The sequence below is a fragment of the Diachasmimorpha longicaudata genome, chromosome 6, assembly GCF_034640455.1.
Source record: "Diachasmimorpha longicaudata isolate KC_UGA_2023 chromosome 6, iyDiaLong2, whole genome shotgun sequence".
Lineage (NCBI taxonomy): Eukaryota > Metazoa > Arthropoda > Insecta > Hymenoptera > Braconidae > Diachasmimorpha > Diachasmimorpha longicaudata.
The window spans coordinates 8,892,792-8,909,808 of NC_087230.1; the positions used below are offsets into that span (position 1 = coordinate 8,892,792).

The 17,017-nt window shown below is 33.7% G+C and overlaps 1 protein-coding gene across 11 annotated transcripts in view; it reads left to right on the forward strand.

Moving 5' to 3' along the window:
* The window catches only part of LOC135163575 (heterogeneous nuclear ribonucleoprotein 27C), a 220,735-nt gene that overhangs the window by 33,888 nt on the left and 169,830 nt on the right, over positions 1 to 17,017 (forward strand). The window contains exons 6-8 of one of the 11 annotated variants that reach the window (XM_064123133.1): positions 208 to 408; positions 2,271 to 2,429; positions 15,483 to 16,951. The exons of 9 other annotated variants lie outside the window; for them this stretch is intronic. In XM_064123133.1, coding sequence (XP_063979203.1) covers positions 208 to 408; positions 2,271 to 2,429; positions 15,483 to 15,622 — 500 coding nt within the window. In that variant the 3' untranslated portion in view covers positions 15,623 to 16,951. Of the gene's footprint in view, positions 1 to 207; positions 409 to 2,270; positions 2,430 to 14,806; positions 15,385 to 15,482; positions 16,952 to 17,017 lie in introns of those variants that run through there. One more of the 11 variants, XM_064123135.1, reaches the window with a different exon arrangement.

Below are 17,017 nucleotides of genomic sequence, written 5' to 3' on the forward strand. Positions count from 1 at the left end.
CAATTTTTAATAATATTTCTTCGAAAACATCATTGTTTTTTCTCAATGTAAGGTGATGGAAATTTCTACCGAGTACGTAAAAGAAATTCTAATTGTATATAAGAACAGATGAAGAAAAACAAGAACGAAAATCACGCGTCCGAAACAAGTGTAATGAGACTGTTTACGGATTCGGTGACACGTGTTTTTTGTGGTTAATGATCGCAGGTGGGCCGGCGGCGGCCGCTTCAGGGGGTTATGGGCCCACCGCTGGTACTGGCGGGGCTGCGGGGGGTGGTCCGGGTGGTTCCTGGAACTCCTGGAACATGCCACAAAATGGCCCACCGCACGGAACCCAACCCCCACCCCAGCCCCCTCAGCCCAACTCCTCGCAGCCCAACTCCAACTCGAACCCCTCTGGCCCGCAGGGTGAGTCTTCACAAAAGCTCAAAAGTCAAATTTCTTCTTTCATTAATCTTTTTTTCACCTTAATTTTCACTTATTTACTCTTCATTACCATTTTTGTTATCACTATGCTCATCGTCTTGTCGTGATGACTGTTACCATCATGAATACACATTCGAAAAGCCCCACCTCACCCCAGAACCCCCCCTGCCCACTCACTCGTTTACCTCATATCACGTAACACTATGACACCAACTAATATTTTACATTTATATCATCTTCGCGGAATCATTGCTACACTTGATATGAATAAGTTTCAACATGTGGAGGGGTACCTGACATTGATTGGGATGGAAGTGTATTCATTGCTGACATAATTAATTATCGGATGATATCGTAGAATTTTTTAAGAAGAGAAACGGAATTTTATTTTGCGGCGAAAACTTGTATGAAATATTTGAGTGGATATGAGAAGTTTACGCTAAACCGAGACGTACGTTCAATAATCCACTCGTATTTCCAATCAACTCGAACTGTGATTGAATAAATCAACGGAAATTTTCGACACAAAATTGCGATAGCGATGACGCAATTTCAAATCAGCCTGAATAACTTTAATGGAAGTGATCTTCCGGAAGAAGCTGATGAGTTCTTTGCGGATGAATTCTGTTGAGTGTTCTTCGTTAATAATGTTGAATAAGGATGGTTTTCAGGCGGAAATTCGAATCTCGTCGGCTTAATTAAATTTCAATAACGAATCTAGGTTTAATGTTACGGTCAAAGACATTCAGCCACGTATGTCTCTCATGACAATGTCAGGTAGATGAATATAAGCGAGTAATGTTGAAATTTAGTCGTAAAAACCTATTAACACTCGACCCAGGGAATTTCCACGTGCACAATTCCTTAACACAAATGTCACTTTGTCATCTCATTGAAAAAAATAACCCAGACACCTCGTCTGTTACCTGGGCTATGCCTTCTATCACTCACCATTTTTCACTACTCTCCAGTTAAAATCTGAACAGGCATGACTTCCTGCGGACACAAAATCTAACAAGCGTCTCCAGAATCTAACTTAAATGAGTTAATAAAACTAGTGACTCCTAGAGAGTTACTCCGAGTCGATTACCGGCTCACTCCGAGTAACTCTCAAATACTTTCATTCACGATATACTCGTGTCACTCATACCTCAAAGACTGCCTTCAAAGTACTTCATGTAGTATGAATTATGATTTCTATGTACATTTGTTGATGTCACGCTTGCCATCCATAGTATTTTCTTTCTAATAATTACGAGCCTACGTACACTGCTGGGTTTTATCCATCACTGTTCCAAACATGAAATGTAGTTTTTGAGACATTGGATAATGAAATTGTTGAGTAGCAACTGCATTTTGTCCTGAGTCAAGAATTAATACAAAATCGCCGCATTGAGTATATCCATTTGGTATGTGAATCATTAATAATAGACAATTCCTCGAGTATTTCAGTCCATTGGCGAAGGGCAACGATTTTTAATTTACAATAGAATGTAGAGTAGGCTAGTGCACTCCTATTCTAATTCCTCTCATCTCTATATTCCTCGTCCCGTTCGTCAAATAAAGCAGAATGGTATAAGAAAAAAAAAATGAGCTAAATTAATGTCTCAATATTTGTCAAGTTGAATATTATTGTTCGCTTGTGCCTGTAATTCACTTGTTTACTAGCATCTAGAATAATTAGGCTTCACACATTTCATCAGTTTAATGGGTCGTCAGTATCACGAATGGACGAAATTAATTGAATCGTTTCGAGTCATGTTTTGTTAGTTTAGTTGTGTAGGTGTTTGAATAATAAATGTAAGGGGTGAAGATCAGTATTAGATGGTGGGATGGTTTTCCAGGTGATATGTATTCAAGGCAAACGACAGGCTCTGGTGCGCCAGGATCAAGCAGCAGTTCAGCTAAAACTTCCGACTATACTGGATACACTGGGTATACTGGTAGCTTTGCTGATACAAACTACCAACAACGTTCCTATCAGGGTGCTGATAGCAACCAAGGTGGGTATGCTGCCAGCGCTCCAAAACCTGGTCAGCAAGGCTTTGATTACAAAGAGTGGCCCACCTCATGACCATTTTAATCAATTCCGGATGTTGAGAGATATGCACTAAATAGCTTCATCTTGTTGGCATGGGTTGTCCATATTTTTATCATTTATTTGAAATTTATTATCAGGGAATTGTATGATTATTCATTGGATAGATCAATTCTTCAGCGGCATTTCACATTGCATTTATCAATTGAATGCCCGATTGTTTGATTATTTTATTGGCAATGTCCTCTATCATGTTGAATATGTTGCGAAAATCACACGGGGTTGGGTTTGTAGGGGCTTAATAAAATTTTAATGGACACTTTTTTTCTGTTTGAAACTTTAATCATTGTGGAGACATCCCATGCTGCAAGTGGGCTCTTTAGATGGCACTGGGAATGATGGGAGATATGAAATAAGCAGTGTTAGGGTGACATTGTGGTCCGGGCGACATTAGAGATTTTTTAATGAAAAATAAAGACCAAGCGAGCGTAAAGGAACATTTTTTAATTAATAAAGGAAACGTATAATAGTGGAGTGATGAAAATAAATATGGCACGGGGGTGAACGAGGTGGATACTGCATATATTTCCTTTTATCATTTGAGATTTGTGGACAAATTTAATTCTACACTCGTTCACCAACGTTTTAACAACAATAGACACCATTCAATTATTAATGGATTTTTTAAATAAAAAAATAAAATTTATGAAAACAAGTTATTATGATTTCCACATAATGAATTTTGAAGGCGCATCTGTAGGCCAGCGCCTTCGAGACATCTCAAAAAAACAACCCCTTCCACTTATTTTATGTAACTAATTAATTATAGTTAGATTATCGAGTAAAGGAAGTGAAACTTATGAGACATGAATGAAATCCAATTATTAAATTAGGTAAAAACAACTCGATAGCTAAAGAAACACGTTCACTGGCTGGTCATAAATCTAATTAAATTTAAAAATGAAACAATGAATGAAGGAAACATAGATTTAATGGTTAAAGTTTAAAAATAGAATCATTGTCGCGTTGAACATTGTGTCAAATCATTGACAGCGGTAACTAGCTTATATAGTTTTTGGCTACCCGCCCCGCCCCCTTTTCAGTCTAGATTTTTCCTACCGTTAATTCTTAATTAGTCCGTCATAATTTTGAGAGTAGACTTTTGCACGGTCTGTGGACTGTCAATACTAATTAAAACCGCCCTTGTAACGCATTTAAACTCGTATTAATTTAAACACACCGTGCCAACTTAAAGTATAAATAAAGGGTAAAGTAGAATAAATGAATAACATTTTTTGATTGTAATTAAAATTCAAGGGGTCTTGATTATTTCAAGCCCTCTGCGTCAACAGTCCCTCAAATTTCTGCTCTCAAGACTAATTACTGTACATTTCCATTTATATCCTTAATTCTCTTCGATTATATTTATTCTGTTGTATTTCTTCACGTTAAAATTAGTTTTCTCTTCGTCAATAGCATAAGCATTAGAGCGAAAATATAAAAACTTAATGGAACGCGATGTATCAAATTCAATATTCCTTACAAATTATAATGTAGGATCTAGCCTCAATGATTTTCAATTGTTTAATTTATAATTCCTGTTTGTCTGAAAGTTATTGTTCACTGGATCTGAACTATTTCGATTGTCTTCTGACTTGTTTTGTAGCATCTCTTTATTTCATAATCATCGACAAACAACTCCAATATCGGGAACACTAACAATAAATGAGAAATAGTAAAGAATACAAAAAATTAAGAACGTTAATGGATGAATTTGAGATACTAATCTTAGTTAACATTTGGTAAATGCGCAATTTTTAATGATAAATAACTGACGACTGTAAGATTTTTGCTGTATTAATAACTATAAATTTTAGCCTGGAGAGACTGAGTTCATCATTGATATAAATTTAAATTTTGTGGTGAGGGGATTTGTATGATTTTTCACTGATGAAAAATTGTTAAATAAGTTGACGATGAAAATTACTAGATGTCTCGAGGGCGGGTGAGATTGAATAGCTTACGATGCATTAACAACAGCTAAAATTAAATAAGGTGTGGTATTTTTTTTCGTGGGAAAGGGAGTGAAAGAGGGAGGAGGGGGCACTGATCTGAAAAGTCTACCTGATTAAATATATGGCTTAATTATATTTACTCTGTAGGGTTTACCATAGAACCTGTAAATGAATATATTTCAGAAAACGACGGCTCTCCATTTAAAATACTTGAACGAATTATTGCCGGGCCGCGTTATGTGACTTTCTTTACCGCACGTATAGTGACGAAAAATCTTTTTTTTTTTACATTTTGTCAGCAGGCGAGGGGAAAAATCTGCAGGGGGAAATAAATTGAATTTATTCATTTAACGAGGAAATAGCGATCGCAGCGGTAATTTATCTCTTCTTGCAGTTATTCTCCTCTATCTCATTAACTTAGGAAAATTATTGAGGTTGTCATGTTCAACGAGAAGTGACGCGGCTCGATAAAGAGGGATAAGATAAAAAAAAATACAATTCTGGGATCAAGACATCTTACAATTAACGAGTAATTAAGGAATACAAAGGGAGCTCAATCAAATAACCCTTTTGTCTTTGTGCTAAGGAAAATTTAACGAGAGAAATGAGAAAATTTAACGAACGCCGGGTGGGTACGTGATGATGGTAACGCGGATATTACTGAGAAAATTAATAATTATACATTTACATAAATACATTAATTGATGAAAACACAGTCTTACACGCATAATACGGTTAAAAAGAAACACTATAAGTAAGCGAATGGAATGCATTGTTGATTATTCAGATAAATAAGAGGCTAAAGTTGATTAAAAAAGTGAGTAGGAGAAGGGGAAGAGGTTTAAATAAAAGACGTGACTTTAAGGACAATTAAGGAAATTATTCGAATACCGAGATGCATTATTTAATGAGTGAAGGAAGTAATGGGTGTACCAGGGGTGGAGAGAATCATAGGGAATTGCGTTAATGTTTCTTTTTATCTAAGGCTGTCCATCTCATCTTACCTGTAATTGTAATATAATAGGCAGTACGAGTGAAACAAAATGGAAAACTAATTAACGAAGATGAAGATTGAATTCACCGAAACCACTAGTGCTAGACAATGACTGCGAATAATGAACTTACAACTATGTCCTTATATTATTCATAAACACTTAATGAGTAAAAAACACCATACAACTGAAGGAATATTTTTAAACTAATCATTGACGTGATACATTGACATTATAAATTTAAAATCTTTTTTAATTTTGATAGATGCATGATTTTACAAGACAATTTTACGGAATAATGCAATATGTGGGCTGCAATATGTAGCAGAATGAACAAATCATATTGATTTTTTTCTACTAACGAGTCTCAGACGAACGAAAAGTAAATTTAATTGTAACTGCCGAGTGATATTTGACGATAGGTAAATTATCCCTTTTTAAAAATATTTTTTTCCATGAATTTGTAAATACGTTTTTCATTTTAATTTGAAAATTTTAGTGCATGAACAAAATTTAATGAAAAATCCATTAGAAAAATTATTGATTGACTTTAACTAATTGTAAATGCAAATAAACGGTAATTTAACGATTATTAATATTTTTTTAACTATCGGAATAAAACTCAGATGATAATATACTAGGTAGCCCAGAAAAAAATAAGCGAAAATTCTCAACTCTTTTTGTTAATTCGTGTAGATATCGTTGAAGAAGTTCCGGGTTGTTGATAATCTTTTAAATAATTTCCTGAGGTTATTAGTCATCCAGGTCTATTCGTTGAATCGTTTTTTTGTTTATTTATATGAGATCTCCACCTCGCATAACGTTACAATTCACTCAAACTTAACAGATAAGAATTTTTATTCATTTTTCCCCTCCATCAAAATGATAGATTCCCTCTCGTTGACTAATTCGTAATACCAATCCGTGAATTTTTATCGTAAGGGTTATCATGGTAAAACGCATATAAAAGTTGTCATGGCGTTAAAGATTAAAAAGAATTAATAAATTAAATTTTAATGAAAAATGCAGAATACAGTGTAAATGAAGTTTAAGTTAGTTCGTTGTTGGTTTAACTATATTTTTTCCATTGTAACTTAATTAGTTGATACATTCATAACTAAACATACGTAATGAATTAGGTGAAATCAAAATAATGAAGGAAAAAGTCAACAAAGTGAAATTTAATAAGATGAATCTTGACGTTTAAGTAAAGTTAATACTTTAATGGAGAAGTTTAATATATTAAATTTTTAGGGAGGGTACGTCACGAACGTTCGCCCAATTCACTCAAGACTGGTTATATTAACTAAATGATACGTTTCCCCTTTTTTTAATTGTTTATTATCTACGCATCATTTTTTTGTTTTGTCGTTTTTGTAAAACAGTTTACGCCGTCAATGTCATCTCTTTCAATCGTTCACTGTGAATTTTTTTGTTCATTTGCCTACAATTTTTGATTGTGTTTTTTACCTTACCCTTTTGCCGTATTTTTGTCAATCGAATTTTTTAGCCCCTGAGACTTTGCTCTCTCCCTCGAACAGTTTTCCGCATATATTTTGCACTTTATCCCATCATTTATTCATTCTCTGCAAAACAGTTATCGCATAAGCTAATAATGAGATGTACGCCAATTATAAATCGACAGCCAATTAAATTGAAAGAAACACTCAACACTCGAAAATTCTAAATTACTGTAGATGAATGTTAAGGGACAAGGGGAGTAACAAATACATGTGTGCTCGAGGCATATGTGACACAGTCAACAACACGATGACATTTACACAATGACTAGGAACAATAAAATATTGCTGATACGCACACTCGCAGGAACCTCCAGAGGGAATCCGCATGGGGATAAGAGTGCTTCGAGCAGGGACATTAAACCGTGAGAGGGAGGGCTTATTTTTTCTAACAGTACCGATTCGCTTGCATGAAATAAAAATAACAGTGCGTGGGATTTTTTAGGATCAACAGTTTAAAGTGGGAGGGGGGGGGCGAGATTTTTTATAGACGGATCAAGTGGCTCATGGATATCACAGAGGTCCAGTGTTATTTTTTCTCTTCAACGAGGCTGCGATCGCGAAAAACATTCAAACTGAATAACAACTGGACAATTTCAGCTTATTCTGTGATCACTGTGAGTTGCCCAATGGAGAGGAAAAACAATTAACGAATAAAAAAAACGCTATCATGATTTAGTGAGTGGTAAGGTAATAAACGTTACGTCGGTAAAGATAAAAAAAAACCTAATGATAAATAAAGAAAATTAATTACTGTAATAAATGACCTCGTATACTTGTAACGTTTAGCTTTGTATTGGTAAGATCGTGCCCCCAGTGAGCTTTACAAATTGTAGAATGTAAATTTTAAAATTAAAAAACAGAGGCAAACTAAAAACCAATGAAAATGGAAAATTACATCGATGAAGTTTTACGAGGGTGAAACGATTGTTGAAACTTTATACAAGTCCTTTACGCTCGCTCGTCAGCCCATTAATTTAATGCGAAACCTTTTTTTTCATTATTTTTCCCAGTAAATCAACTACGCAATTACCTAAACGAGGATTTGAGAACATTCTGATTCAATCTAATTCCCCCCTTGAATTCAAGGCAACCAACTGCCTCTGGTTTATTTTCATAAATAATATTTCCTTTTTTAAATAATGAATGGACTGATTATTCGTAATGTAACTGTATTAATAGAAAAAAAGATTAACAAATCATGTGGAATGATAAATCTCAAATCGAGTGTTCTGTCCTCATACGTTTTGGTAACTACGTACAATCCGCCAACGCATTATCTCTGGAAAAAATGAAAATGATGAAAAAAATTGAAAAATATAAGAAAAAAAACACAAACGAGATATGTATGGAGTAAGACGATTTCAGAACGAAGGAAGGAAAGTAAAAAAAAATAAATAATTTCACTGAAAATGAAAAAATAAAAAGAAAACAGGAAAGGATAAAAAGAGAGATGAAGGAGGGATAAGGGAAATGTTAAAAAAAAAATTCAACATGATGAACTATGAATTAATGATCATGGTAATAATAATTAAAGTAGAGGTTAACGATAAAACAAACAAACATAAAATTATTGTCGATTATGACATTATATACACATTATTAAAAATATGATAATGAATGGTGAATATAATATACACAGACACTCACGAAAAAAAAACAAGTTATTGATCATTGATACATGATTACCATTACCCAACTGCTTATTACAAATTATTTTCCAATTATTCTATCGTCTGTGTGGGACACACACTGGCGATGTCGATTTATTTCTACTGTGGCGCGTTATCATAAGGGTGGTGGGAATTTAATTTGTCGTGGAAGTGAAATTAAACAATATCATCGAGAATCGAGAGAAGCACTTGTGCATGCGAGAGTGAAAGATGAGGCGTGAGAGAACGGCCAAACGTGTATTATTTTTTTCTTAATTTAATCGAGAGGGAAGGGTACGATAAATCGCCAAAAAATCGGTTGAAGGTAAACACATACATGATTTACACAATTAGCAGTGAATTTTCTACATAAAATCGATGATTCGACATTCGATAATTAGTCACGTTTACAGAGAAATAAAAATATAGATGTATATATGATATACATAACTAGCAAACAGTTTCTGATACCATTATGCATGTATGTGGTGAATAATAAGACTCTTTTAGAGTTAAAATATTATAAATTAATCTACAAAACTCATCTTTATTGATACATCTATTGATCAATGAACATTTCCGAACCGTCAGAATTATAAAATAAACTATCAAAATCGCCGTTGACTGTCACAATATTACCAACAACGACAACTGATAATTACGATATACAAAACAATTTATTGAATGTCGATTGAGGTATACGTGACTCGTTTCAGCGCCTTAGTATCGTTAATGAAACCTCCAATGAACTGAGTAATGAAAATTTATTGATAATTAATGGTAATGAATTATTTTGTGGTTTAACGCCGTTTATACTCCTCAATTTTACATCTGACGTGCTTTTAATAATTGAACAATTGATCACAAAGTGTTATTATCGTCATATTTACCCCCAAGTGCCCTTTTATTTTTTAATTGTATAGTCGTGTAAAGGCAGTTTATTGTGCACGTGAATAACAGGTGAGAACAAATTCATTGTAGATGGAATAGTATAGTGATGAGTGTGTGAGCAAAATAATTTAAACTTTAGAACTGATCAGAATGGAATGCTCGGTTTGTTCCAGCTATCGTGTCAGCTTCACTAATTATTAACTATAAATAATAAGTAAGGATTGGCCTGGGACACTTATGTGTCTCGAGGCAATCGCCATGACTGCTCTTCGATAGTTCTACTGATTATACCGAAAATTATGCAAAATGTAGGGTATTTTAAATAGATAATGAAGGGTGGGAAGCAATGTGTCCAAAAATATCTTCTTTCGTGTGAATAATTTATAAGAATTTTTCGAAGAATATACCTCGTTATTGTTAGCGTCAGTGGTTCAATTACTGCTTGATTAATTGCAATTCGAGTGAAGTCAACCGTAGGAACTAACAAGTGAACAAATATAAGAGGGTTTAAGGTAAGAGCACGATACGAAGGACTGAAGAACTGTCAACAATTAATCAAAGCGAAAAACACACTCACTGAGTTATCGAACCGTGTTTCCAAGTCATTGATAATCGATAATTATTATTTCATGGATTTATCCCACGATAGCTGTGACGGTCCGAGTTTTTTCTTCTGGTGAATAGGAAAAAAGGGAATTTTTTCAATTTAGGTAATTAGAAATTAATCTAGAGATAACAAACGTTCTTGCCTGGTTCACGTGTCACTTATCAATTCTCCAGTTAAGTCAGACGGGACCCTTCTACGATATCTAATGAAATCATAGTTAGTCATAGGAATTTAATGAAAATAAAAACGAAAACTAGTGCAAGAAATAAAACCAACGGCTCACGCTGGTCCTGGATTAAGGTAGAAATATTGTGAAATAAAAAAAAGCAAGTAAACCGAGGATAAACCAAGCCTTAATTGATAAAGATTAACGTCGGAGTTAAGAACCTAGGAATTATGTTACAACAAAAACGATTAATGAGAAGAAAACTGAAACTTATTAGCTTATTGTTACGAATGTCGAAGATATTGATGGAGAAAATTTAACAAGTGTATAAAAGTCGTATTTGTCTGATAATCCGTTAATTAACAATGAAAAAAAGAGTAATTAAGATAGTTTTGCCCGTTGAATTAAGATGTAAGCCCTGGGTAAATATGACTATAATATTAACCGTGCGTATTGATAAATTAAATCATAAAATTTGTAATTTATAATGCCTGAATTGGCAGAGAGTTTGCATTATTTTCTACACGAGAAGGAAGAGTAATTACACGTAGCCAGATGTTTCTCCATCTCGCGTCTAATATTTATAGAGTCTAACGTATTTTTGTTCAATTATTGGGACAGACACGACACCGAAACTTTTAATAAAATTTCCACATTGACGTTTTGACAAACCCCGAGACGTTCGTGTATAAGATACCTTACAGTAGTTTAAAATACTTTAGCCTTTCTCTCGGAAGAAATAATGGCCCGGAAAGCTCTTGGAAATATTGCCGCTGCACTCTGGGATTTTTAGGGTAAAGTAATGTGAGATGAGAAAAAAGTCTAATAGAAAAATGAAGAAATATGAAACAATGACGTGTCAAACTACTGCTGCAATTATCATTATTAATTACTACATTACGACTGTTAGGGAGATGGTTAAGATATGTCTTTGATTACTACAATTATCTCCCATCCATGTTACTATTTTTCAATAAACGAGTCTTATGGCTCTCGTAAACTTAATTTGAGTAATTCGAGTGACATTTTAGATGTAATTTAAACATTTTTTCGTAATTTATAAAAGAACAAACATGCAAAAGGAGGATTATCCATTAAATCGCGTTGGTTATTTACTATTAATGAATTTGAAAGCTATTTTAAATGCATGACAAAGAAATAAACGGTCTATAGTTTATTAAGACGATGAGAAAAAAAAATAGACAATTGTTACCTCTGCCTAAGGCTAGGAATATAAGCGGCCAACCCTGTGATCCGTTATGATTGGCTGAGATGTTTTTTGTGTGAGTTTACGAGTGCATAAAAGAAGTCATTACGAAAGTCATTTTCTTCGTAGTAGCAATTTGTTTTTTCTCTATTCTCCGGTATTGTTTTTTGTTTCTAGCGTTGAGTTAATTTCTCGAGAGACCCTTTTCGTGTTCATTTTAATCATATTTTATTCAATCAGAAGAGAAGGAAACGAAATGAATCCAGCGAACGGTATGAAATGTGCATGAATGGAGATAGATGGTAATGAATGTTTTCTGAAACAATGAGGGAAATAAAAAATTACAACGTTAATAGATGAATCGACAAATTATTGATTAAGAGACGATAAGTTTTTGTACAAATGTATTATAAATTACTGATCTATCGCAGGAGAAGTACCTTAATACAGATGTTAACACTTGGGGAGAAGAGGGGAAAGATCGAAATGAATCAATTGTCTCGTTTTTAATTAAAATTTAAGCACAGAATTATATAGTGTTCCTCGTTAATGGGAGTGATAAGGAAACTTGAAAGTCAGGCTAAGAAACGCGAAGGGAAAAGGTGGGGGTGCGGAAGGAGAAGAGACATAGAATTAGAGAAAATAATATCAAGTTGACTGTCATTGATGAATCTATCAATTATTAAGTAATTCATTACTAACTTTTAACGGTGAAAATAAATAAAAAAGAAGAATTAAACAAAAATCCTCGACATAAGGCAGTTAAGTAGGAGTATTAAGGGATTAGAATGTGGTAAAAAACAAAGTAATATTTTTTAAACAAAAAAAAATGCCGACAAATGCCAATCATTGTGTTCTCGTGAGAATCATAATTAATCAGTAATTCTTAAAGGGGAAAAACTCATGGATGAAAAATGGATTTATCTAAGTCGTCGTTTAGTCGTTGTAAATTAATTTGTTCGTAAGGGGATTGGGACGATACAAAGAAGCCAAGAATAAAAATGCGAGTGAAAGTGATGAATGATTGTGGATACGAATGATTGGGAGATTAGAACGGTTTGATCAGACGGGGAAATTTGTTTAAGCCAGCTGTTAAGCATTTGAATAATTTTTCTACCGGTAAAAAAAAAACAAAGATTTAAAGTGAAAGAAATAATGAAACCTCGAATTTTAACGTAAATTTAATTATGAAAAATATAAGTAAATGAGAAACAAACTAAAAATTGATTATTAAGCCGATGGTTCGCAAAGTCTAAATAAGGATTTTAAACAGAGAGAGTATTGACTACGTTATTATCGGGTAATAGTGCATAGGAAGTAAAACAAGAAGAAAACAAGCAAGTAATCTATAATGAAATCATAAAATAATTCGTTAGTTTAATAATTAAAAAGGAAGAAAAAACTTTAAAAATGAGTAATGAACGTCTGCGGCAGTATTTCCAATCAAAAGTGGCCAAATTATTTCACTTTCCATTGAATCCAAATTGAAATTAAGTATCCCCAATAGTAATTGGGTTTTGCGTAAGAACTTTCTCGTGCTGGCTATGAAAGTCTGATGAAAAAGAGCAGTTACGTATTTTTCCATTTTAAAAGGTAATAACAAATGAAGGAGTTATAGGCCATTAGAAGCGTTTGGCTTATGACGTCACGTCAATGCGCCCACACACGAAGCATTGTGACGTCAAAACACAGACGTTTCTGCAGTCCATTAAAACTTCTTGATTTTTTTTTAAATAAAAATTCCGTATTGGATATTTTTCATTAGATTTTTGTATGTCTTCAAATTTTTTACTAAAAAAACATGCAACAACCTAATTGACCATAAATTGAAACATGAGAGAAAGGCAGTCAGCGTGGGGGGAGGATAGCGAAACTTTTAAAATTATCCACAAACTAAAATTTAATAATTCTCCCCCCTTGTGCCGATGGCATCCCAATAACCAGTACTATTACAACTACTGTTACTTCATTTACTATTAATTAATGATGAAAAAAACCTATACTACCTACAACTATTGAGTAATAAACAAGCTACATCTATTGATACCATGAAACAGTAAAGAAAAACTAAGTGAATAAATATATGCAGATCTATTATATTGATAAAAATACTTAACGGTGTTTCTAGTGGATTAATTGATTAATTGATACTTAAGAATACAATATTATCTATAATCATATTAACGATATAATAATTGGTATGTAACGATGTAAAGGTGATAAGTTGAATATGAATATTATTAGCTGTAATAATAACATAGAAGACATGAAGAGATCACTATTCGTAAAGTGCATACTGATATAGCTTACGAGAACTTATTGACTAGAAAATGAAAATATTGAGTAAAATACAGATGAAAAAAAAAACATAAATACTGGAGTAATTGCAATTGTCAATCCATCACAGACTGGCTCCTTGCATCCTTCAACGTAATTAAGTTATGTCACTAAGAAACGATTAATTTCCTCTTTATTTTTTTGGGTAGTTTTATTTTTATGAATTTATCCTCTTTGATTTAGCTTTAAAACACTGCACAACTTCTCAACGTTTTTGTTCATCATTATCTAAAGATACTGGAGAACCTTTAGGATTTCAATTATTTATTCTCATTCATCATATCAAAATAATCAATTGATCACTGAATGAATCGTCATAAGTGGAATGAATGAGTACGTGTTTGTCATCAATTCAAATTTTTAGTAAAACCCCAGTGCAGTCCATTGTTGAAGCGTTGGAGCGGGGGGAGGGGAGGGATTCATGAGTAGTTCCCGATTCTCAGAAAATCGAATAAATTATCAAAGAATCAAATCGAATTTTTCAATATTTCATTAAAGAATGGGTGCAAAAAGTTGAATGTTAACCTTCTGCTTTCTTTTTGTCGCTTCTGTTTTTTCACAGTTAGAATCTGTTTTCTCACAATTAGCTCATACATGTCATTGTTTCATTAGAAAGCAAAAAAATTGCAAGGAGAGGAGAAGAAATGAATTTCAAAAGGCAGAGAACTTTTTTTTTACACTTTGTATTTTTCTTTCAACTTTTTTTTGAATGGGTGAGAAAAGCCATCGAGGTGGTCCACTTTTTCGTTCTTTTAAAAGGACTATTTGTTTTTTTTTTGTCGAGAGTCAAGGGAAAATGAATGAGAGTGCAGTGTTTTATGCTTCGTCAACCAGTATCAAGCTGCAATTATCATAAAACTGAGTCATTCTGATTCACCTAGACTAATGAATGTAATTTATATCCGGATATTCCATTACTCCTAACTTCCACTATTCCTTTTGTTCCTCCTTTCAGTTCCCATTCATCCACCAAAATTCAAAACCGAGACCGGAAGCCTGACACTCGTATCAAATGGAGATGCACCGGGTCCTCAGCGCTTCTCCCTGTCCCATCACTCAAATTACCATCCCTATAGACGCTAGGCGTTGAAAACAGAGGAATGTCAATGGGAAATAGAGAAAAAAACGCGAATAAAAAAAAAAGGGAGTTAAGGGGGTGAGAAAACCAGGTCCAAACACAAAAAGAGCTTTAACGACGGTACAAAAGAGGAGGCACAAGTGCGAGAGTTTTTTTTCCATTGTGACGAGTTTGCAGAGGAAAATAACAAGCGCAGCAACTCAATTTTTTGACTGTTGAACGTGGAAATTTTTTTTTTTAGACTTTGTTATTTTATAGACGTAACTTTGAGTGTTTTTTGCCCCTTGAATTTAAGGAGTTTAAGTTTAGAAAGAATGATAAATCCAGAGACACTAAAATTAAGGGAAATTAATATTACGATAATTCATATTTTAATATTCTAGCAAATTTTACATATAACAATTCTCGATATAAATAAATTGGACTAATTGAACGACTGAATATAAACACCTCTGGATTCAATGCTAGCGTATCCTTAATCCCATTATCAATGAATTATGGTGGAATTAACGATAGATTAAGGAACACAAATTATTTTATACGATTCTGACAGGCGGCCAGCGTTATGGATCCTCCAATCACACCATCATCCCGATTGTATCGACGACCAACAACAGCTACACTGGAGGACCCCACCGGGGGTACTCAACATCATCGAATAACTCCACCAAGTATCATCCGTACAATCGCTAAGGTTCGGAGCTCCATTAAAAAAAACAAGAGCCCAAAAGAGAACAAAACATTTCTATATTTCTAAGTACTATAGCTTTAGGAAAATATGCTCCGAAGAGTCGTGAGAATTCTTGCATTCAAGAACAAATTCATAATTCATCCGGTTATACTTCATTATTACAATGTTATTGATGAAGCCAAGTATTACTACGTAAATGCGAGCTGGGTACTCGTCACAGCGATTACTTCCACTAGCTCTTATTTTTTTACGTTTCATTTTTTCCATTGCACTTCCCATGAGGAATTAAATCAATGAATTGGTTACCGTAAAAGCCCAATTATTTTCATTTCATTTGACACTTTTAGTGATGTTCTAATAGGCGAAAATTGACTGGGTTTTTGCTGGATATTCAAGGTACACGTGAAATTTTCATGCATTCCATTGCTTTGCAGGTGGAGTTTCGGTATGAAGAAAATATTGCATGAAAATTTCAATATCCACTACTAAAGCTCGCTACAAAATAAATGTATGTCATTTTATCCGTTGACAATGAACGGAAATATTAATATACAAAGTCACATATAAATCAATCAGTTAATGAACAGAAAAGCCCGTCATATTTCGTTTAATATTTTCCGTGATTTTGTGAACGAGTAAATGTAATGAATTAATTCATTGCGGAATATTTTTTCATAGTTTTGGTGTCTCTCTAAAATGGATCCGTGAAAATTTCCGTATATTCTCTCAATATCCAACAAAAACGAAACTGATATTGTTTCAACCTTTCACAAAATCGACGGAAATTCGAGCATACAGGTGGAAATATAGATGTGTTAATGGGAGAACACAAGAGTATAACTCATTTTATTTCATTCGAGATTGTCGTTGGATTTGTGAAAAGGTAAAATCAGACACGTTTGTTTTTTTCCCTGAATATTCGAGGGAGGTCGCGAATTTCCAATGCATACGTTTTTCGCAGCTCTCGTTGCGCTTTCAAAAAACCTCCACATGCCAATCTCTTTTGAATCAGAACATGAATATTCATCAAATATTTAGTCTAAAAATACATGCGAGATATTCAGATATTCAAAATGAACATTTATATCCAAATACATCCAATCGTTGGGATTGATTTGATCAATTCATTGGTATTTATTCTCATGAATTCTACAGAATTAGGGAGGTAATAAATAATATATGACTCTTCCCTCGAAATGGCATTTGATGTGACATTAAACTCAGAGATGGCGACTGATTAAATCGCCTCCACATAGGGGCCGTTATATGCGACGTAAAAATATTAATCACAAATGACGAGAACACCAAGAATAAAGATAATTGAACTATTATCCATATTTTTGTTATTCGCAAGAAGAGCGAAGTAGGCGTTTATTTATGGGATTCGATTGAAGAGG